Source organism: Opisthorchis viverrini (assembly GCF_000715545.1).
Source record: "Opisthorchis viverrini unplaced genomic scaffold opera_v5_40, whole genome shotgun sequence".
In the NCBI taxonomy this organism is placed as follows: domain Eukaryota; kingdom Metazoa; phylum Platyhelminthes; class Trematoda; order Opisthorchiida; family Opisthorchiidae; genus Opisthorchis; species Opisthorchis viverrini.
The window spans coordinates 1,627,485-1,652,094 of record NW_008751694.1 but is presented as its reverse complement, the minus strand read 5'-3'; the positions used below and the strand labels follow the sequence as shown (position 1 = coordinate 1,652,094).

The window sequence follows — 24,610 nt, the reverse complement described above, 5'->3', positions numbered from 1 at the left end:
ATATATATATATATAGATATATATATATATATATATGCGTATATATCACGCTGTGAATTCATTGTGATATGAAATGGTGGTTGGCACGACGGATGTTTCGGCCTGCCTGGCGTATCAACAAATATCCGCAAGGTTCTAACCAGCCCTTATTCATGCTAATCGAATTTGAACACGGTTGATTTTTTCAGCTCATTTCTGTTTGGTTAAGTTGTTATTCGGAGGGTCACGTCGCTTTGAATCCCTGCAATTTTCACTGATGATTTCAACTGGATTCTCGTTTTTCTCGTCATTGCCTCGAACGACGACTAATGTGTTTAGTTCGGAACCACCGGTGTGCGTGTACTGCAGTGTTCACACCTTTTTACTCCTTCACTACTACCAGGTTGTTCCTTACCTTTTCTAATCCTTTTTCTTCTAGAACCTTCCCGGACACTTTTGAACCGGAAGCACTTATTCTGCGTTGTCGTCAGTTGTCAGCCAAGTTATCAGAGGATCTGAAAGAAGAACATGTCAAGGTAATTCCATGCTTCCACTCGCGATATGTGAGGTTCCCCATGCTTTTGAGGCAAACTAAAATTGATGAATGATTGTCCGCATTTTGTTCCCTCGTGGTCTTTGTAGATCTCATTTGTGGGCTGTGCATTTCATCACGACTTATGAATGTCAGAGTTCAAGTATCAATAGCGTTTTCTTACAGCGTGTGACTGAAGCTCCCAGTTATTTCCAGATCCAGCCATCATTGCGCTGATTTCGGATGTTTTAACTTGTTCAATAACCAGTTCTCCGTAGTACGTGTCTCAGGTAGTTCAGTTCATGCGCCCGCTACACCTTCCGGACCTTAAGGTGACATGCGTCCTCTCAACTCTTCCAAAACATGCCTTGACTCTGCTACTGGTCGTCAACTGACTCTATATAAACGTCTTTGTCATCTTAGTAGGCCAACATAACCTTGAACACATTCAAATCTGGATCCATGGTTTCTTTAGGAATACTAGGAAGCAGATGCCTGTCGAACAGCAAGAAGTTATATTCGCCGTTGTCAATGTTTTTGATTCCTTCCCGAGTGGAACTTATGCATGAGCACTTAGAAAGTCGTTCAAAGTCCCCATGGAATCTTCTGATTCCATCACTGTGGCTATTTTCTGCTTGGGACCCCAGGTAGTCCACAAAGATATGCGGAAACTTTCACGCAAATTCACCGTGGTTGTTATTAGTGATGATGCGACCTATATTAATCCCCTCTGTCGCTTTTGAGTTACTTTCTATTGACCGTTTTAGGAATACTGAACCTCCTATTATCTCTATCCGATCATATTCACATTCAAATGCACGAGTGAGGTCGTGCAGCTCAACCTGAATTCATTTAGTTATGGCATCAGTAGAGCTGATTGACAATGTGACTCATGCCATCCACTCGCTAGATACCTGTATTTCTTGCGAGAGAGCTCCCCTCTGTTTCAGCTGTCTGTCATTGGGTTGGACCCTCGAGATCCGCACTAGCTGGCCTGCTCTAAACTACCTCGCACTTATTTCACCTTCTCAACACACAGGGTCGTTCGCTCACTTTGAAGTTAAAACTTGATACGTTCGAAAATCGTTCACGTTCTCAAATGCTCCCAGACTATACAAACGATGCGGAAATTATTGCAACATTCGCGACGGAAATTTTGCGTGAGGAGATGGCCAACGAGAGAATGGCGGTACCCGCAAACAAGCAGGTAGCATCCACAAGCAAGCGGCAACAACCTACTGCTCGAGCAGAACCAAAAGCTCTCACCTTGCGACTCATGGGTAAGTTATCTATTTAACTTGTACGTCATTCCCATGTCAAACTGACCACTAAAACGTTTAGGCTTTTTGCCCTAGACCGCACCTACTTGTCTGATGTACTGGACTCACTACAGTCACCCTGTGAGGGGAGACCGCTGAGAAGAACAGTAAAACACTGTTCCTTTCTGGATGGATTTTTATTTGATGAAATGGATTTGTTTGATCGTAACAGGTCGCGCAGAACCACACAAGGAATTGGTAGGCTTCCTACAGTGATTTGATGGGTAATACATGGTCGGTGATCCCCCCAGCTCTAAATTTCGTGCTGATTTCTCCAATCTTCACCTTAGAATTTCGGTATTCTCGAAAACAAACTCAACGAATTTCTCAGTTGTTTGCATAGCACATTTCAATGTCTTCCTGGTTCCACTTCGTAATCCGCCTCCATTCTCTTAGTATTCAATCAACTCCATACTCAGGTACACAATGTCGTCCAACAAAGTATTGTGGCTGGCCACGAAAAACAGTCTTGCGATATCCGTTGGTTATTTTAACGTTCCGTTTGCAGTTTTTAGTAGATAACACTGCAACATGTTTGGCACAACAAGCTTTCGTAAAATCTTAACAATATTGTAGCCGTTTTTAGGTGCCCAGCACAACCCGCATTGCAATATCTTCAGTTCGTTTACTTGCTGGTTTTGTTGCCTTCCCTTTTCATTGTTCATCTACATTCATACCTAGAATAATTCGTGAGGATAATTGATTTCTTAAATGAAGGGCTGAGGAAGATCCGTGTAGCGTTCTGTGATGCAATGTGAGCATGAGCATCGAGTTTATCCAGGGCTTTGAGTTAGGGGCCGGTGTTCACTTTGAACTCCTGCTGCTCCCAATAACATGTTGGTAATATTCTCTCCAAACTCAATTGGTTGGAATTCGTCAGTAATGATTGTTTTCCCTGATTCGCGCCAGCCCGGCAGTCCGAAGTTGTCCAAATTAAAGCAAAAGAACATCTGAGCACAACATGGTCATCATACCTGAAACCAGTGTGATCGCTGGCTACGGGAAGGCATTTGACTGTGTGCTACTTTCGAAGCAGTTGTGAGCAGGATTTAGGTAGCATCAACAATGAATTGAGGACAAACTGAGTCCATTATGTCGATATTATCGGTAGTATCTTTCGCGTTCCACCCATATTGTTGTCCGTGCTAACTGATGGGAATGGACACTTGGTCCGCACATTCCTTCAAAAGTGGTAGGAGCCGTGTAGAGCTCAATAGTCTCATATAGCTCGCGTTTTCAATCAACTGTGCCATATGAATTCGGGTACCTTGAACCACCTATCCAAGGATGTACGTCTGGTATTTTTCATGGATTGTGGCCATTTTCACTGTTTTAAGTGTTTTGAACACTTTTATCCTTTGGTAAAATGGTTAAAACATTGTTAGCTTCATTCTTCCGTACGATGTTTGTATTTTTTTCACGTCAAGATATCGTGAATGGATAGTGACTTTGTTGCGTCGTTTCGAAAAACGCACACACACACTAAATGTTCTTCACCTTCGTAAATGTTATTTATCTAGCTCGGATACTGGGTAGAGGTGGCCCGGACTGAGGTGTTCACCACGCGCCCATGTTTGTCTCCACTGTCTTTCCAAACTATGCTATCAGTCTTCACCTTTCTCTTTTGATCTCTTAGGATGGAACTGAAACAGTATATGATCTGGTGAAAGATCCCTTCCTGGAATTTTCTAACCAGTGAGATGATCTTCTAACTAAGTGAATTCTTGAAGTTTTGTTTTTTCAGGAAGAAGTAACTTAGTCTTGCGAAAACAGGCATTTTTAACCAACGGAGCTACAATTAAACAGTATACTTCTGCGTTGCGTTTCTTGAGGACTGGTGTGCTGTTTAATGAGCTCTCCGCACCGTACCACTTTTTCATTCCCAATTAGGTCTTCGAATGTCCAGCTTGCTTCCAGCCGAAATGTGTCCACAGATCCGACAGCGTAGCCTGGAAGAGGCGCTCGCACATGTTGTGGCTACGAAAAAGTTGAATTTCGAACCAGTTGATAATCAGCCTGATGAGTTTGATCGCACGGCTTGTCCTCAAACGACGGCGAAGCAAAGTGGGAACACTGGATCGGCTGGGTTGACAACAAGGAAGATGAAACCCACAACTTCGCGCACACGGAAATCTGACAAGTCAGTAGGCGCTTCGGTTAGTCATTTAAGCCGTTTTTATGTACATATCAAACAGATTTCATTTTCTTTCTCGGCAACAGAATTTGTGGGCATTTTATAACGTGCCATAACGTGCTATTCATAAATTTGCTGAAAACTATTCAACAGCCCCAAGCGGGCTTCGACCTTCCTGGAGCTCACCAGATATGCGCTGTCCTCGAGTTTCCGTCAACCTTGTCTTCCACCTGAACACAACTTGCACGAAATTAGTCATATACACTCATTTACATGCCGACTTGGTTTTCAAGGGAATCGCAGATGAATTTATCGTTTACGATGTTCCTCAACTGAATGTGCCGCCGAATGGACGAAGCTGATCGTTGGCTGTCAAAGGGTTTTCAGCAACCTTTTGAGTAGTGCGTTACGCCTATACGATGTTTTGTATATACAATGCATTATCCCAAATGACCTACCAAGTGGAACATGAGGCAGCCTTGCGAAGCACACTCAGTTGAGGAGGGACATCACAAACCAGAGATTTAGCTGCGATTCAGACTCGTCCACTGTGAAAGCCGCATTGGCATGCTAATGAGTGCATTTATGAACGTTTTTTTAGAGGGGCATACTGAAATTGGTCTATGCGAATGTCTCAAAAACCGAACGATTGTAGTAGCAGCCTTTCAGTTTGGCCGGCGGTTGGAGTAGATGAGTCTTTTGATCGGCGATGTTCACACAAATCATCACAAGGCGCGTCAAGATTTAACCTCCCACATCATGGCACTGGTGAGCCTATCTCAGTGCTAACACCTACTTTTGAGGGAATGCAGCCCAATAACAACTGTAAAAAAGTATTTTCCAAACTAAGTGGTCATGTGTGAAAATGTCCGATATGATTAGAGAATTTTCCCGGTGCACGTGATCTATTGTCGGACTATAGAGGAAAATGTCGGTAGCTCAGATAGCTTACATGGTGGTCGTTGGCTTGTTCGCTGAGCTGGGCAATTTGATTGCAGACGTTTCATCACCAATCGAGATGACATCATCAGTGCGTTATTGGGAAGCGTAGGGGTGCGTAGCGGTGGGTTGTGGTGGTGGCACAACCACACAAACACATGATCACTTAGTTTGGAAAATACTTTTTTACAGTTTTTATTGGGCTGCATTCCCTCAAAAGTAGGTGTTAGCACTGGGATAGGCTCTCCAGTGCCATGACTTGGGACGTTAAATCTTGACGCGTCTTGTGGTGATTTGTGTGAATGTCATCGATCAGCGAACAAGCCAACGGCCACCATCTATTGTCGGACTCCACAGAATATTCACTGAATGCCTTCAGCTTTTCAGGTCGAAAGCTAATATCGTATTCGTTGTTTCGGCATTTGACACTTGGAACTGATCCCGCGTTCGATTTATACTGAGCACGATACTGACGGAGCTCAAAGTGCATGTACAGAAAGTCACCTAAAATGGAGTGCAGGCGGTCAAAATTTCTGGACCTTACTTTATTTTGTCAGATTGTGGGGCACTGTCAATTTTAACTGATATACTATACCAGTAAGAATGATCTTAAAACATCAGTCACATATAACAGTTAGGAATTTCACCGCAGTTCATATTTTGGGCGGTCCAAACTATCCCCGTCAAGTTGCTCGAAATGGTGACGTTACACATGGAAAAAAGTTGAAAAACTGGCTCTCAGCTTACTGGTTTCAGCTTCACATCATCTACAGAATGCAGCAACGGCGGAGTGAAAACAGAATCTCATTGTGGAGATTTCGTCCTGCAAGTGAAGCCAATCTATGCTGAAAAGCCGAGAAGCACTGTACAGCTGTTTCATCCTTATTGGGAATCATCAGCAGTGCGCATCTCACGAAACTCAGAAGAGTCTCGAACCCGCGACCTCCCTGCTAGTAGTTTGAACACTTAACACTTACTGACAATCGCTTTTGATGGTCCGAATAGCCTTGAGACGTTCTTGATTTTGACTGGCAGTTGCTACATTGTGAAAAGTGGAGTGACATAAAGTACGGTGTTGACAGCTTATCGTGGGGAGTTAAATTTTCTCAAGGAGTTTCCGAGCACTTTTTATCTTAAATCTGGAACACGCCAACTGCGAACTGTGGTTTCCTTAAAAAGGGGTTTTATGCCCCTGAATGACGTCGGAATTGTTGTTTTTAACATCCACATAGACGCTTTTGGAATTACTCATCGACTCTATCTCTGCGTTATATACGGGTTTTTCACTAATTCAGACTAATTTGGTCTTTTTACAAAGCCTCAGTTGATTGTACTGCGGCAGGATCACCGAACTTCGTCCACAACATCGCAGCTCATTGTGTTCGGTTTTATTTTGCTTCAGGTCTAAGTCACCGACCCGTGTGAAATGGTCTGTTTGTTCTGGCATGCTAAGTTCTTTGTTTTCTTGCTCCCGCGTTGTGCGGTGGATTGGAGAGCTGAGCCACTCTGTTTGAAACTACGGTTTTATGGAATAATTTCTAAATACCATCATTGTTCCTATGCCACGGCACACTTCAAAACCTGGAGTCACTTGATTGGTCAATGTCACAAACGGATTGCGTTTTCATCTGCAGGTTTTCTTGCAAGAAACTACCATTCGACTCACAAACTGACGCATCTTCCACGATCGCTAGCCAGTAATCTTAATCTCCATCGCACGCACAATTTACCAATGAGAGCGCCTTGCATCATTGTCCAGACGCTGTATCCAAATAGACGATTTCGTTCGTATCATCTCCTGATCACCAGTCAACCTATATCTGGTCGTATCTGGCGCGGATTAGTATCAGCTAGGTCCACTCGCCTCCCTTCTTGAAAAGGGCAGTTAGACGCCTGTAACTGAAAACACCACTTGCAGTTATTTAGTTGCCGCAAGACAGTTCGCCACATTCGGATGCCCCTGAATCCCAACACTGATCGTCAATAGTCCTGTTTCATGGTTGAACAAATGCACTTATTTGTGATCGGTCCATTTTCGGACATGCGTACGTCGCTGCTTCAACACTTGAATGCTGAGCACTTCTGACAGCGGTTCCTCTGTGAGGTCAGATACGTGCCACAAAAACGGTTTCCGCAACCTGTCTCCAAAGGGCTCTGACCTTAACTCGTAGCATCGACACTTGGTACGTGCTTTTATGATGGTTTACGAACGATAGTTCAGTGGTATTTTATTTAGGTTGGCCTGGTTTCGCACTCCAGAGTCTTCATTCACATAGTCCGTCAGTTCACGGAAGACGTTCGCAAGTTTCGAATGTAACACGTTCATGTGTACACTAGTTTGGTGTGTGCGATCCGCATTCCATGCAACGTCACCTCGTCATCTCTTACTAAAAAAAGCTTTCTTCTTAAAGTCTTGCTCACCCGAAACGGCTAAGTGGTGCAACCTCTTATGGCCTAGCTCAACCAGCGGACCAGCTAAACAAATAGAAAATCAAAGAGAAATGTGTTCCATTTAGACAAATGAAAGGGCTAAAAACGTTAAAATGTACTTGTAGGATCTCACCGATGTTGACTCACTCACCACTTACTTGCTCATCACAAGAATTAGTTGTCTGGTGATGCGAACAGTTGCATGTGAACATTTTCACTGCGACGTGTGGCCTAGAACAGTTACAATTTATTCAGCAACACACAAATGATCTAATCAGATGAGATAATGTCTCCGACACACATTATACAGATGGTAGATAGAGTATATTTTCGTGTGCGGAAGAAAAATTCACTGCAAACGGATGCGTCGTGGAAGAAGGATCGGAAAAAACTGCTCGTAGTCAGGGTAGTTCGTAGTCCAACTAGGGCAAAATACATGCTACGGTATACTTAGATACAGAATGAGTAAATTAGTCATGTGGTAATGGTCAATTTGTTTTGGGTTCGATAGAGGTGGACGACGAAGTTGTCATCTGTGTTGGGGCTGATAGATCTCAGTGGCTTTTGCTTCTCCGGATTTGGACAAAATTCGGAGCGCAGTTACAGGACCTACCACGTAGTCGGTTTGTTTGAGGGGCTGGTTACTGTAATCTGTGCTTTTCTCACCGAATGGTTGAATGCCCAGAAAGGAACACATCCAAACAAATATCTGTCCAGTGCCTCATTATCCAACTCACGAAGGTTGCACCTACAGATTTAATGGAACTGCTATAGTATGTCGGAGTTGGTGAGGCGATGCACCGGACCGTTTTCTGTCGTCGTCGAACTCGCATTGTTACAAGACGATGTTTACTAGAGCAGAAGTAGTATCACCGATTATCTTCGCTGTCGAGCATCTTTCGGTACCCCGGGTGTTCAGCACCTGTCAGTGAACCGTGCCGGGTAACTGATGATCTCTAGTACATCGCGCATAGCATTCAGATTTACCTCTGAGGACTGTCGAACTTACTGTGCCGTGCTTCATAAGTGCGAAATTACCTCAAAAAAAGTTTTATGCTCCATTTACTACTGGACATCGTGTATCTCGCTAGTGTACTCTTACAATGCCTTTAGAACACTAAGCCCAGGAATTGATACAGCTTTCCTGGTCAGACTCAGAGGGGAATTTTATATTTGGATGAGCCTGAATAATGTACCATCTAGCTGCTTTCGTCACGCCACATACAGATGTACCTTCTGTAAACAGACAGCCGGCGATCATGTCGTGTAGTCTTGGATCCAGGTGCACTGAAGATCCTTCGTCAACTGGAGCTACAAAGTTTCGTGTTGCTGAGTGAACTATAGCGATTTGGCCACATCGCCATCGAAATCATTGGGCGCAGTTTTTTGCGTTGATTTCCCCTAATCTGCCAAACGTATCTGTCCCACGTCCTAAAGGTGACTGATGAGTTACGAATTGAGGGTCACCGACGTTAAAATCTCACATGGTTACTGTAGTCTTTTCACATCCGTTCAGTAAGGTTTTCGGGTCATTGCATTTACGACTGCGCCCTCAATGGCGCTCGTGCATCCAAGCTATTGCCTTCAATGCATAGCTCCTTTTCCAACCCCTCCCCCACTTGACAGCCCACTGACAGTGCTGGATTTATGCACCAATTTATCAGCTCCCGCCTGCAATGCGCAGCTACCTCCCCCTCCCTCCAAATCATCGGTGAACGAAACTGCGGCAGCTACAACCACTGTACGACGAGTAAGCGGTTATTACAGCTGACGATGATGATGATAATGCATTTACGACTGACAACCTCGGTGTAAAAAATGCCCGATGAAAGGTGAATACGATATTTCTTAGACAGTGCGTCAAGAATGACGGAGTTCCGAGACATCATTTCACTGATGACGACTGCGACTGTGTCCATAAAACTCGGAACACGTGACAGAGTCAAATCGCAGAGGTGAATTAAGACGTGTTTACTCTGTTTCTTCCATATCATTTTTATATGGCCCGAAACAATCTGTCCTCTATCACTTCAAATTATGTTTCTGTGTGAATTTTACGTCCAAAGCATGAGTGAAACGGATGAAGTTGGATGAGTCATAACTATCCAGTGAAGCTAAGTTTTTCACTGGTGAGGCCCATCGACATATCCTCTACCTACCAGAGCTTAGTCCTACCCGAAAGCAGAACGAATTCATTTCCATTGGTCAGATATTCGACATCGATCCTACCATCGATCCTATCTTCAGTCAACCCAAATCGCTAAAGCCTAATTGGAATGGTGCAGTCGGTCAGTTGAAAATCAGACTAAATGTGAATCTGGAAAACTGGTTGGACAAGATAGTTCATTTACAAAACAACGTATCAATCTTCTCGAAGCCTTGCGAAACAACCATGATCTCTTCCCAACCAATCCTGCACTGATGGCATGGAACGAAACGTTTACAGTCCAGCTGCTAAGCTCGGAAAAAAGTTGAATTCATTCGGCTGCGAACAGTTTCCCCACATCTCTGTCACAACGCATCCGTCCGTTGTTTTTTCTGCGCTTCAAAATGTACTATATTCGTCATTCTCCTGCTGTGTATCGTGGGCGTGATCTTATCTGACTAGACCACATCAGTATGCGTTTCTGAATAAATTGCAACCAATCTTTACCATGCACCGCTGTGGAAGTGTTTACAGACAATTGTTCGCGTTACTACGCAACCATCCAGTATGATGTTTATGGAGACTACTTTGTAAAGTTCAAGTGTGTTTCAAGTGCATCCTATTGCAATATCAGTTTCGACTTACCGATCTCGATCACTGTCGCCAACAAACTCACTATTTTGCCCTGTTGCCTCGGACCTCATTTCATATTTATAAAATTTTTCTCGCTTTTTTTCGGACATCAGTGGATTTTGAGAAAGGACCTTTTCGTTTGTTTATGTCACTATACGTGGGGGCGATCCTCTTCAAGTAACGCACACCCTGAGGAAAACTATCGTGCTAAAAGCCTTTTCTATCAGATTGATACAGATTTTTCTGTTCTTGGAGGCGCAGTCACCAAAGTGGTCGCGATTTTTTGCAGTGGGGTTATCGGACTCCACCTCGCAAGTTCGAGCTAGGGGAGATTTATTGTTAGGTCGTTCTTTGCCGTACAGAACAAGTTGCCCTTAGCTGGACGGCATGATTGAGCTTGGGTCTACCAACAATCATGAGCAGTGATGTATGACTTTAAAGTGCTTCGAACAAATCAGTCGTTCCAAGCCGTTCTCGTCCTTCGATGGCAATTTTCTGGCTGAAATCAAACAACACTCGTCTGACTTACCCATTTTTACACACTGCATGACCGATTGTTACGCGATTCGGGTCTGTCTCACAACTGTGTTGTTTTGTTCCACTGTTCAGCGATTGTTACGCGATTCGGGTCTGTCTCACTGTTCAATGCCAAAGGCTGTTGGGTTGGCTAAATATCCGGTCATTCGGTATTCCAACACAACTTCGCCACATATTAACTCTACTCTTCTCAGCCGCGAAACACAAAGCATGCAGGTTACAAAGGATATGAGAATAGCTCGACATACCTCTAACATGACTGGTCCTTCTTGGCTAGTTTAGATGCAGTGTAGCCTCTGTATTTAGGTTGAGGGGAACTGCTACCCGGATCTGGGTTTTAAAATCTGTGCGAAATCACGCTCGCATTCGATGACATTATTCCGGTACAATGACCAAACGTGCATGCAACTATTTTGGTGACTGTGAAATAAAATAAGCGTATGAATTCGTGAGAGAGAACTCCGTAAACCTTTTTGTTACGGGTTTGCTGTCCAGTACGACTTTCGTCTTCCTAAGATATATCCTACAGTGTCGACTGTGACGAAAATACACCCCGTCTTCTTTTGGCAAGACGCTGTTGGTTTTCTGTGTTTTGTCTACCGACTTGTTATTAGTGTCTATGAAAAGCTACACAAGTCTGGTGCTTTTTGCCGTTCTGACAACAGAGTTACTATCTGTCCGCTCTACGAAGCTTCTCCACGCGATGCGTCTTTTTGGAAACAGCTTTTTGTGGACGTATGGTTTCCCTTAGGCACTAACAATACAATAGACTGAAGATACTCTCGCCTTCTGTTTAGGTCGGTTAACTACGATGGATTTTTCTCGTTTTTGTGTGTTTCAGATCCTGTCTTGGACACAAGTGTCAAATGTGAAGGACCTTGCTACATCCTCCACGCAAGATGACAACATTTTGGATTCACGAGCCATTATCCTCACTTGTCCAGTGTGCAACGTAGTACTGAAGCTTCCGTCTGAAGAAGAGGTTAGTGTTTAATAAATTCCAATGAATTAGATTGGAAATCCAGCACGGAATTCAGCAGTAGTAGACATTGATTTGACACACTTGTTCACTTCATTATATCATTTGTGTCACGCTTTGACCACGATACTTTCTGGCCGAGACGTCAGCTGACCGATACAACAATGTGGCTACCTTAAATCGGAAAGCAGACTTGCGATTCCACAATTTCGAGTGGTTGGGATGAACGTAAGTTGTTAGCCTTTTTCCAAGGTATTGATAAGGTTTCAATGTTCCTATTTTCAAACCCAGCGTAAAGCTACCTTCCTTTGTCGTCTAATCTTCTGCGTATCCATGTTTTGTGTACATCCACCAGTGTGGTAATTCTCTCAGCAAAAACCAACCTGTTGGATGGGACAGTCGGATCCCCCCTGCGGTGTGTGTTGTAGCTTGCTGGACGGTAGTGCAACTCTGTGTCGGTCCCTTGGCTTCCTGCTCCGCCCACTACGGTATATCAAAAGGTACGGTAGCTCTACACAGCCCTGTATGGAGTCAAAGGAAAATTATTACAGCTGTATTTATAGGGTAGTCACAGAATGTTCCACAAGGTCGTGCCAGAATCTCCGTGAGGGGGCGAGAAGCGTCGAGTCACGGGTGCTTGACTCGGATTGGCTAGCAATCTGACCAATCAGGGCATGCCTTCGTTTGGCCCGTGTCCTGCACGTGACACATCCGTCCAAATGATGTGATGTTCGGTTATTACGGACGGCTGGCCCCCGAACAGTATGGATGGTCCTGACATGTGTTGTGTTGGAGACTCTGATTGGTGCTACTGTTGCACACCCATGGCAGTAGTCTTTAGTCAAAGAGCTTCATCATAAGAGGATTCTTCCATTGTTTGGGTGTTCTTTGTGTACACTCACTCATAAATACGCGATAAGTATGTGCATTAGCACATATGGCTCTTTGGCCGACGCGGTGTGTGGTGGGATCGTTGCACTCCCCACCTAAGGGCGAAAAAATAATCGGCCTTCTGCTGTCGCGTTTTATCTTTACTGCTCAGATGCAGTGAAGAGTATTCTTATATAGTTAGGGAAGTAATTTAGGTTTTTTCTTTGAATTTCATTCTTCAAATGAAAGTGAACTCCTCCGAAATACCGAGGGACTTCGCAAAACCAATTCATTTTTCCCCAGGGGTTACTAGGGCTTTGTATCTCCCAATTCTTCTGGTTAGGCGCTCCATCGTCATTCGGTTCTGCCTTGTATACTGCCCGACCGGATAATTTGTCCTCAGATAGGCTGTTGCGCCACTTGTCATTCTTCCATACATTGTCCCACCTAATCTTTACAACTCTTTGTCGAACGTCCACGCATTTCTCATTTTCACGTACAGTTGAGACAAAATGCTGAGTACGAGCCCAACTTGGTGCGTTCCGTGACATGTTTGCCAGCGAACCAGATATCGAAGGTCCTATAATTTTCGCAACACAGTGGTGTACTTTCTAACCTATGAATATCTTCAGTGACAGAAAGGAAGCCTTTAATAAAGGACCTGATGGTCTGACGCTCTATTGGGATGATTTGAGTACAGTCTAATGTACGCTTGGTATTAGGGGTGTTCCGAGGAAATGGAGTAACATGCACTTTCGCATTTTAACTTTGCACGCTGACAGTTTACTGGAGTTTCTGCAAACTATATTTTCAGCACATTCCGCTAGCGCTGCAAAATTTGTTGTATAAGTAGATTGATTAGATAAGTTTATCTGCGTAGCCTGCAGCTCTGGACCACCTTAATTAAGAGAGAAGCCGTTGCTCAGGCGAGCATACGAGTACGGTTACGCCTGCGTTTCAAATTTACGAAAAGTTAGGGGTAGCAGAGGAACGCTACATTGTCATAATCCGACGTTGACCTGTAGTATTTTTACAGTGTTGAAATCATAATACTATAAGCTATGCGGGCCGTTGAAATAGGCCCATTTCCGAATGAATTTGGTGGACTCAGCCGAATCCGAACTGAATCTCTTGTTTCATGATATTCTCCAAGTGGCTCTACTGCACGTAGACCGCCTTAGGTATTCGAGATATCGGAATATGTTTTCTTGACTGAATTCACTACTCCTAGGTTTGCTGAAAAGCCTTTGAGATCCCACGATCGCTTTTGCTGTCCTTGGAGTTCATCAGGCAATTGGACTGCAACTGCCGTCAACCTTGTGTACCACGTAAACATCCATTTGGATGGACTTGGTCTCGATAGGGCAGAAAACGGCCCTGGGCTGTCGAAGAATCTTCAGTAACCTGATGAGTAATCTGTTTAGGCTAGGAAATATATTTGTTGTTCTTAGTTCTTACTGAATGGTAGTGTGTAGCCTTGCCTGAAAACGTCTGCGTCCACCTGTATCAGTGTGGCCCGAATGGAGCGTTCTTATCCTTATGCACCGCCGTGTTGATCATGGGTTAGCTTTCGTTTGGGAAACTTGGTCGTTCGGAATTCCTTGTTTTCATTCAAAGAACGCATTGTGGTTTGGAGAACTGTCAGCATCATCGCTAGTCCGTCTTCAACTTGATGACTCCATGTCGCCAATCAGGTCATCCTAACTTTGGAGAACTGTCAGCATCATCGCTAGTCCATCCTCAACTTGATGACTCAATGTCGCCAATCAGGTCATCCTAACCGATTTTGTCCGGCAGTGGATTGATGGCTACTTCATACAACGTAGTCATAAACATAAAATCCGGTGTGATTTTCCAGGTGTATGAACTTACTCTGGCATTAGAGTGACGTGTGAAAATGTTTTTGTTCTTGTCCTGATTATGGGATAAACTCGTTTAGGTAGAACAGTGCACTATTGCCACAAAATGGTCCATGTAGGTCCCTCAGTAGGAATTGCATGCGCTCAATGGCTTGTACATTCTGGGGAACAGTTCGTGGGTGTGCAGTAGGGGTGCATTTTTCATGTTGAAGAAAGGATTTTGCTTGTAGCTCATGCACGGTTGTTTGACGAATTCAGCGGATTGTCGCAACTACTTGTTTGGCGGATCACTTTTTGAGTGCAATCGGCGAATCATGATGACACGTTTCGATTGGATTGTTTAAGCACGAATTCGTAGGTGAGGTCTTTCATACAACAGATCTATAACTATACATCTGAACTTCTGGATGGTAGAACGCATGAATGGACAAGTGAATAAATAAATGAATGTATAATCACATGACTCGTTTAAACAGTCTTCTCTCTGTCCTGGAGCGGTCATTCTGATGAGTCCATACCAGAAGGAGGGTAAAGCACTGAACTCGAGTTTCGCTCCTATTAGAACTCATCAGCAGTGCATATCCATTGGCCATGTCAGGGTTTGAATTCCGCATACATGACTTGCGAGGCGAGTGTGTGCGCACCAGCGTACCGGATGTGAGTGGAACTCCCGACGCCTGGAACAACGACCCGCAGATGCTTTAAACCTGCTGGAGCGAATAGATAACTAGATAAATAAACATGTGAATAACTACAAAAGTGAACGAACGGGCAACTTGAACGAATGGATCGTTACTCACATGGATTCAGAAGTGGAGCACAGTTGCTCCGACTTCAAACAAGCAGTCATCGGCATATTAAAAAATTCTGACGAATTGGACAGCTGGAAACTCATCGGTGCGACGTGATAATAGAATCACAGAATCACAAATTACGCACCGGTTTTGCCGGAGTGGGACAAAGTACACTCGTCCAGTCTTGTTTGCTGTGAGCTGGGGGGAAACAAGCGGCCGGTAAACAAAGTGAAGGTAGAGGATTCAGACAGTATAACGGCTGTGGGAAACACCGAGCAACATAAAACTTTCCATTATCCCAAATTGACTTTGTACAAACTAACTGAAGGTGACTTTGCTTGAAGGCTACTCTTAAAATCAGAGCATTTTTTGTTCAAACGATGCTCGTCTGTCTGAGATGGCTTGACGCGTTGCATTGAAAATTTTGCTTTAGTCGATTCATGCTCAGTAATGTTTTGGCGTCCGCTAAGCTGTCTGATTTGTTACTTTGGAGTAAGTCGTCCCGAGGATTATCTACTTGTACCACTCAGCAACGTTTTCCTGGTGGTCCTGCTCATCATGTTTTCAAGCGAACTAATGTCCGCTGTTTCGGCAACTTGTACGGTCGTATGTAACCTTTGGAGACGCAAGTTAAAAAAAGTGACGGACCACTTTCCATTGTGTCTAATCGAGTGTCCATAACGACAGAATCATTGAGTATGTGGAAGCAACATTTCTTAATGCATTTAGAAGGCAGCTTTTGTCCACAGACTGCGTCCGGGTGTCAATATCTGATGTGGACATCACTCTGCGTAGTGGAAAGTCCCGATGAAAATATTTGAGAAGCTACCAATGAAATTCGATAGCAGTTCACTCCTAACTGCCTCACAAGTGTAGATTTTGCAACATCTTTACTTCAAATGACATGCTGTGCTCTTACGAACTGACAGTCTCAAATAACCGAGTCTTATGCATCCCGCAGTGTTAACTCTACTATAACCAAATATGAACACAGTACACAGAATAAAACTCATCGCAGCACTTGAAGTGATGTTTCCGGTTTTTCCAGTGTTACGCTTTTTCTGATGCTGTCTATTACTTTGACCACAATACTACAGCTGTGCCTTACACTCACTGCTAATCCTGAATAATGGTGTTCTGTTCACGGATAAATACCTGTGGATATCAAGAGTTGGTCCTTCCCTGAGGGACTGACTAACATGGACCATCTCCGACCTGCTATGCAGTTTTCAGGTTTGAAATTTCGGTTAATTGCAAATATTTCCAACATCTGAAATTTCTCACGCTTGAGTGAATGTCTAAGATTCTCATCGTCTCTGAACAAATTGATTTGTAGCGTGTGGTAATGCGCGAACTTGATTAGCCTCGACAGTTTTTATAAATTGATAATTAAAAACGAGCACTGCATGTGCTGTCTCGTTTACTTGAATGGAAACGTGAAAACGTCTACTTCGAGAGACCATCCGGAGAGGACATCGCAGAAGAAAAATTCCTCGGCAGTTTCCGATTATTTTGCAATGCGGATGCATTATTCTATATTACTGTCAGTAGTAATATTATACTATAAGCGCAGGACTTGCATTTGCATACGTTTTATTTGTAACATCTCATTTCGCTATGCGCCTTTCATATTTTCCGGTTTGCGAATATTGTACTCACTCCACCTTAATTAACACCTAGTGTACTGAGGATCAGCATTCGGGTGGAGAAGGCTTTTCCGTACTTGCCTTGAGGTACTTTTCATGCCGGATTCACTAATGTGCCTAATAGCTTGAAAACAATCATAGTAAACAAACCGCAGTAATCTATCATTGGCATAGTTGAAATGATTACGAAACCTTTTTATCTAACCGTACCATTTATTAGCCTAATGCATGGTCAAATGGATGAGCATCTGAATATCACGCCCTTATGCGTGTCACTTTTCCGCTGTTAAGTGAATGGTACATTTGACAGAGTCCATATATATATATATATATATATATATATATATATATAATATTCATATTGTCTATTGAACGNAATTGTGGACGTGTAGAAAAAGATATATGTAAGACACATGAAGGTGGAGATAAGGCTCGTTTGATACAAACGGCATAAATATGGAAACTATCGTTTTTCTCGCTTTTCAGTACAATATCGACTCAAGCGCTTGTAAAAAGGGATAACGATTCAGCTGGCATCACACTACGATTCTCGAGCCACCTCCACACAAATATTGCGTGGAAACGTTCCTTGCAAATCGAACTGTAAATCGCCACTTCTGGTTAACATTGATCTGTTATTGGTGGAACCAGTAAACAGTAGAAATCTTCGATGCATATTCGCTCAGTGACCTATAATGGCAACCACTTCAAGTATTTCTACGACTCACAACTCATGGGGTCAGCCAGGAAATGAGATTTGAGGGAAGGGACTGTTCAGGCGAAACGTTGTTCCTTTCGTTACCGTCAGTCCAAATAGGAACTGGAGACAAAACAATCCAGAAAAGATACCAAAATTTCACTTTTGGGGGCGATAATTCAGCGCCGATACTGCGCTGTCTGCACCTCTGTGGCGGAAAAACAATAGAATACCAACGGTGAAAACAACCAACATGCATCTCCACCTTTTGCTTTATGACAAAACGCGAAAGCGTGACTAGTAAATTAATTGGAAAAGCAGATTACCCACGAATATGGCAACGTCGTCAAGATTCTTTACTCGTGATACCTCTGAACTGAGTAGTATAATGTAGTAGGAGTGTAGTAAGTAGTGAACGGGTTGATTCAAAGTGATGCACTTAATGTTTTGCGATTTACGAGTAAGTTAAAGCCTTTGTTTCTCATTCTTGACCCGTCTTTCTGTTGGCACTTATTTCTCTGTACTCTGGTCGAATTCCATCCATTCCTTTCAACAGTTTAACACTCATCTGGACGATTGCCTCAACCGAAACACAATTGCCGAAGCAATCCGGGAAACCCTTCCATCCCAAGACAGAAGTAGTGCGTCTCCCATGACTCAGCAAACATCCCGTAAGACAAAGCGATCGCTTCCGTTAGCTTCTTCGCCAGCCTGGTGAGTCCATACAATTTATAGGAATGTGCTCAAAAAACACCACGCTCGCTACTCCCTGATAGGTCTCTAGATGCGAGTTTGCTTCCAAAAAGGGCGTGAAGTGGATCGCCTTTTGGTTCATTTGTATCGCAAGGTATATACTGTGTGTAGATACAGGTGCTTCCGAGAAGCGAACGTACCGATCACTCATGTGGAACATTGTTCTTTGTGCACATACTAAACTATGGAACCAGTGCTCATTGCTGTGAATCTATTGCAAAGGTGAAATCGATGTGAGTATTTTTAGCCCACGGAATCCGTGCACCAAAGACATCGTGGGACACTGTTACATACCAGGGTACAGCCTAGTTCATTGTCAAAGCCGGTAAATGTGCTGCGCTAGATGTAATTTCTAGCTCAATCCCTAGGTCGCCTTCCCAGTTGGTACTCTGTGGGACCGGTTCGAAGCACACGACTTCCTTCAAAGGAAGGTGACAATTAGATAAAGCCCTTCCAGGTTCACTGCTGGACGTCCGTACCAACTGTGTAAAAAGTACAGTAAAGTTGTGAGAAAAGACTTGCGATATGGAAAGCACAAAAAAAGTAATAACATATGCTAAAGGCCTTCCATATTTTTCATTTGCGAAATCAAAGGCGGATATTGTAGGAAAAAGTTTGTTGGTCTGCTTAACCTCCCACATAGTGGAATTATCTGTTTGTTCTCATTTTCGATAGATCCGCATTACTACTGATGAATGATTCTTCCACCATGCCACCTAAGTTTTGCGGAACAATTTTGAGAATATTATGATTCTGATCACTTCTGTTTGCCGCGGTGTTCGGAATCTGCATTCTGTTGTTTCAGAGGGCAGTCGGAACTAGGGCTAGACAATGTAACCCAAGGTACAAATAAACCGGACACGCTGTACGGTTTTGCACGCAGTTTTCAATCAGTCGCTAGATATCATGTGACCAGCTGACAACTTAATCTGTCATAGAGCTAACAGTACATCTCCTTCATTCGTACTGTCTTAGGTCGTCTCGCCTACTCGTTTATGTTAGCCTTTGGAACCACTGTCTTCATAGGTCCGCAAAAACCAACTTCGTTGACGTGATCGATCAATCAGAATTGTATATAACTTATCACTAGCAGTTATTATGTAGAAGCTGATCCTAATCTCTATTCTACCATCTGTACGTTCCCTCCAGCTCTAAACGAACCAAGGTTGTCCAGATGAACAGAGAAAAACGGCACCGAGGGGGTCCGCTCGATCGATTCGTGCTCCCGTGATCAGCCACGTTTTTTTAGATGGAACCCTATTCTTATATTACCATATTATGCATCAAAATGCATTTACTTTCTACACCGGCTTTTTACCTCCTCCCATCAGATAAGGGTTTTGTACTGTGCCATTCATCATAAAGAGGGTGTTTTCTCGTTGCCAGTGTTTTTGAAGGCCATATGGATAAGGATGCTGATGAAACAGGGGAACCGGATTCATTTCTCACATAGCTCATTTTCACTGGTAGCGCCATCACGCGGTACATAGAAAACCTGCTCTGTCACGATAGGTCATGTGGCCCCCGTAAGTTCGATTTTTAGGTGGTTCCTGATGAGTCCGAAAATAACGACAGATTTACACGATTAGCAGATGAGGCGCCCTATTTTCAATGCTGTGTACAGATGAACTAACTAAATGCATACAAACCAATCAGTCAAACTCTGAAAATACACTGTGAAGCAACACCCAGCCATAAATCCTTCGATTGTCTACTAAACCTCTCTGAAACACCATGAGGCATTTGCTTCTTTCCTCTAACACTCGATTCATTATTCCATTTCGAATCGTGAGAATCGTCTTTCCTTCTCATCGGATTTTGAATGGTTCCACATATCACGACTCAGTCGTTTGTGAACTTCCACTTAGGTAGTTGTTTGTAAAAAATCTCGCGAATATCCACTGTGATTCTTTCACGTATTTATTACCACTAATTCACCCATTGTATACGCGTAACATGACACCAGTGTATCGATCGCAGTACATTTTATCGAGCGCCCATCGCATTCCATCTTTTAAGGAGACATACTACACAGTATACAGGTTTTTTCTAGGATTTTTTCTCAAAGATGTCAAACCAAAATGCTTGTGGAACCTGTTGAAAAGGGTTAGTCGTCTAACGTCCCAAATTCATAGTCCCTCGCAATTCATGGCAGATATTGGAACAAGCAGTCCAGGACGCAGCTTCACACTGTGGTTAAGGAATGTCTGCATTTTCGGATAAACATAGTCGGCCGTTGTCCAGTTGTAGTATGTTAAGTATTATGCTTAAACTAACTTCGGACCATCAGAGTTTGAGGAGATTTGGAAAGTTTATTAAATATTCCATCATGTGAGTGATGTCAATCTATGCTGTTTCAATCAAAATGGTGAACTGCCCCTAAATTGGTTTCCGATACCCAGTTTTTTCGTTCTTACAGTCTCATTTCATAGCGTTAGATGGCATCGGAGGTGGGCGAAATTCTAAAATTCCATTGAGAAATCGCATCCTAATAAAATTGCTCTCAATATGCACTTTCATTTTATTGACTCTTTGAAGTCCCCCCCTTCAACGGTATACCTGTAGGACACAATATGAAGATTTCGCGGACCAAATATAATCGTATAAGTCCTGCCCTGATTCGTCTTTTATGCTGAGAAATATCGAATGCACCTCGGAACATTTCTTCTGAAAGCGAAGGCACCTTGAACAGTTTTTCGTTTCAGCTGAAACCATCCAGTCTACGGAGGATATTCTGGGTGTTATTCCGTCGGTCCTATCTTGTTTTCATATGATATCACTTGTAGCGGAATGACGGCTAATAGTTCCTCCAAAATACACAGTTACGGTGACCTCGATGATGGCATTTGTGTGACCTATAGTTTGGGTATTCACCGATACGAGAAGATGGAATGCTAAAGAATCGAATAAGCGACTCAATATTAGGAATTCCATAAGTTGTCTGCTGCGACGAAATTTCAGCTTGCGTCCGGCATCCGTACCTGCTGATGTTTGATAAGCTAGGACTAAACAATAGGCTAAATTTGCGTAATGCTTGGCCGTTGAAGTCGCGATAAACCCAGACAAAGTTTTAAAGTAATGAACACATGTCTTATGACTGACCTGTTTAGGTCCTTCCGCTGCATTACGCGGTTACGTATTGACTAGCACTATCCTGTCTAAGTGCCAGTCAATCACACTGCTGCTAAGCCGCTCATAGTCTACGGTTAAGTCTTCAAACTACCAAGTGGGAGGTCGCGGATTTAAAACTCCCTGAAAATGCATGAAGTGCGCATGTTGATGATACTCAACAGGTACGAAACAGCTGTACAGTGCTTCTTGGTTTTTCAGCGTAGATTGCCTTCACTTACACTACCATTAAATTATTTGTGCATGGTTGTATAAGGGTTTCTCATTTCTTGGCATTGTATGCAGCTACCTAGATGGTCTATTTCGGATATCCTCATGGAAGAAACCGGTATTTATAACCACTGCGTATGCAATTAGTGTTAATAGGAGTGTCGACTGGTTTTCTTGAATAAACATTACTCATTAGGTTGCTGGCAGACCACGACCAGTTTCACCCTTGTTTGGTCCATTAGGTAGTTGCAGTTCGAAAGGTTCCGTTCAGTTTACGTTCTATTTAAACCCAAATTGTACGCACTTCGCGAACTACAATTATTTCCTGGGATTTGTTCCCCCAGTACAACCAAATAACTTCGCGGAGTATCGAGCGATCTTTGAATGCATCTCTCATCTACCGTGTCTTTTCACCAAATGTACAAGAATGAAACTTTCAGTGGGCTTTCGATGAGTTTTATTGTGCCTTATGAAATGTGGTTCGTTACCTCTTTTGGAGAATTAGCTCACATTCGTGTTAGGCGGTCGGCATCTTCAGTTACATCCTTAGTGCGCATGATATCATAGCTGAAGCTGGAAAAGTCTCACCCATTACTCATGTCCAACAGGTACATCTGATAACATCGATCAAAGTCGTATACATCCAGGATGCACACTTCCCCCGAAAGTGCGGTCATACCACTGTCATATACTGCCATTCCTTTACTAAATTTTTCGACCTCCATAGTTAATTAGGTTTTACTGGGTGTTCTCAAAGTTTTTCGCAGTTCATTTTCCATATAATTAATCCAAATTTGTTTCCCTTTAGAGGGTGATGTATGTGAAGTAGGGAAAACAGTATGGAATAAAGGCTTTCTCGCAGCTGCAGTGTAAGGTCCCACTGTTTGCTTGGCTGACACCACGCTAGGATCTAACTCTTGAACGACAGCCGTCCACGGCATCGTGAATTTTACTCGGGAGAATTGTATGGATCCATACTGTCTAGGGAAATTTGATAGTACTTTTCGTGTAGAGAAAGCAAGGGTAGATTTCGGGGACTTTTAGTTCCTATGACGTGACATCACATTATCTGTCGGCATCATACATCCACTTGCCTACTATGAATATGAGCAGAAGATAGTGGAATGCTTGTATGTTATTGTTGTTGAATAACTAATGCGTAGGTGTGTCAGATGTTTTGTAGAAACAACTTGCCTTGGAAAGACGAGCAAGTCACCCCTCGTAAGCACGCTATGCGGATTGCATCTACATTACCGGATCGTCATGTACCTCGTCCAATCTTTTGTGTCTACCTACGTTCTGGTTGGAAACGTTCCAAAGGTGCTAAGCCATCGACATTATAATGAAGTGTGAAACAACGAACGAATTTTTGCTCCCCGGGATGGGAAACAAATAACAGGCACAAAAAAAGATGTGTTTATGAGATAAACCCTTTTTGCCCACCTATCTACTCAACCTAATAAATCTATCGCCTTCTTGTAAACTGTTGCAGGCGTTTATCCTCAGAGTGCACCGATGTCTTCTTACTGTAATATCTGTGAATGAAAAACTAGAGGCATAAGCCACCTCACCTTAGTGCATGGAGTAAATATAATAATATGCTATTTACCCTTGGGATAATTTTGCACAAAGCGTAGCCTGACCACAATCATTATAGCAGCATCCACAACACACCAAACGCTTTCCTGGCAGCGTGCCAAAACTCTTCTTGTCAACAAGCACACGATTTAGCCCATGAACTTAGGCAGTTGTTTCGAACAAAGTCTCCTATAAATAACTCTTCAGTTCTGATTTTCCATTCTAGCGACTACACAGTTTAACTTTTGAAATCCAGAAATTCGATCAAAGTTTATCTTAAATTGAAAATGTGGTCGAATGAACTTGGAAACACAAGCATCACTGTCGACTTTGTTCAAAATATTCTCGTACCAGATAAAACACTGTACAGCTGTTTCGTTTTTGTTGGGAATCATCAAGGATGCGCATCTCACAGACCCCCAGGGAGATGTGAACTCGCAAACTTCCGGCTATTATTTAACTAAGCAACCGTTCGGCCACTAGCGCCAGCTCACTAATGCCATTAAGTCGCGTTTAGGCAAAATATGACATCATCAACGCTTTGGTCACGAGATTCCATCATGTGGTTGCATTTTGTTCACTTCCTTGGAAGCGATCTTTTGGAAGAAAGATTAATGCGTCTTGTTACTTATGCTCTCCAGTTAGTGACTTATAAATTCTTCTTTTTGATAAATGATGGTCATCCGAAAGAAGCGTTCCTGAAGAGAAAACCACTCTTCTGAAAACTCTAGAAAATACTTCACTGGCGGTGTCCCTCAATCAGTCGAATTACAGCATCAAGATTTCACGCCGAATGCATTCGAATTAAATCAAAATTATTGCGAGTTATCATTTGGTTTGATCTATGAAGGGGACATCTTACAGTTTGAAAAAAACCCCTTCTATTTTTTCAACAGACTGATGAGCTTTGAATCTTTTTACCATTTGACAGCATGTGTGAAGTACATCTGCGTGGTTGCAAAACGGACCCAGTTAGGTACAGTGATAATTTATGCCTCCGATTCCAAGTAGAGCTAAAACGCTATAAAAGGTAACCTGTTTTGTGAATCATCAAAGAGCCAATGCAGCGGATCAACACTTGTGTCAGGAAACCCACTATTGAATAGAATGTACTATCTGTGACCCTTATTTCGATACGAGTTTTGAACATCGACTAACTTTGTATCCAACCTACGCAACGCCGATGCGGTCCGGCAGTGGGAGTTGAGTCAAGACGCAGCAAACAATGTCCGAAATTCAGTAGTTCTTTGGCTATTGTGCTGGTCCTAGTCACATCGGACACCAACGTTGCCTCATCTCACCAAATTCCAACAGGTGCATTTACATGGCGAATGCTATGAATTCAAACAACTAGGCCTGGAACCGATATGATCACTGTACGGCACCACAGTAAACAATAACGGACGAAATAGTGATTTTCAAAGGAATTCCGCTGACCAGGCGGAG

General features: G+C 43.1%; 1 protein-coding gene across 1 annotated transcript in view; it reads left to right on the top strand.

Moving 5' to 3' along the window:
- Nucleotides 1-19,613, top strand: part of T265_02897 (hypothetical protein) — a gene marked incomplete at both ends in the record, with an annotated part of 49,325 nt that extends 29,712 nt beyond the window's left edge. The window contains 6 exons of the mRNA XM_009167250.1: nucleotides 419-515; nucleotides 1,551-1,791; nucleotides 3,721-3,986; nucleotides 11,491-11,631; nucleotides 18,051-18,208; nucleotides 19,397-19,613. Coding sequence (XP_009165514.1) covers nucleotides 419-515; nucleotides 1,551-1,791; nucleotides 3,721-3,986; nucleotides 11,491-11,631; nucleotides 18,051-18,208; nucleotides 19,397-19,478 — 985 coding nt within the window. The remainder of the gene's footprint in view (nucleotides 1-418; nucleotides 516-1,550; nucleotides 1,792-3,720; nucleotides 3,987-11,490; nucleotides 11,632-18,050; nucleotides 18,209-19,396) is intronic.
- Between the last annotated feature and the right edge of the window lie 4,997 nt (nucleotides 19,614-24,610).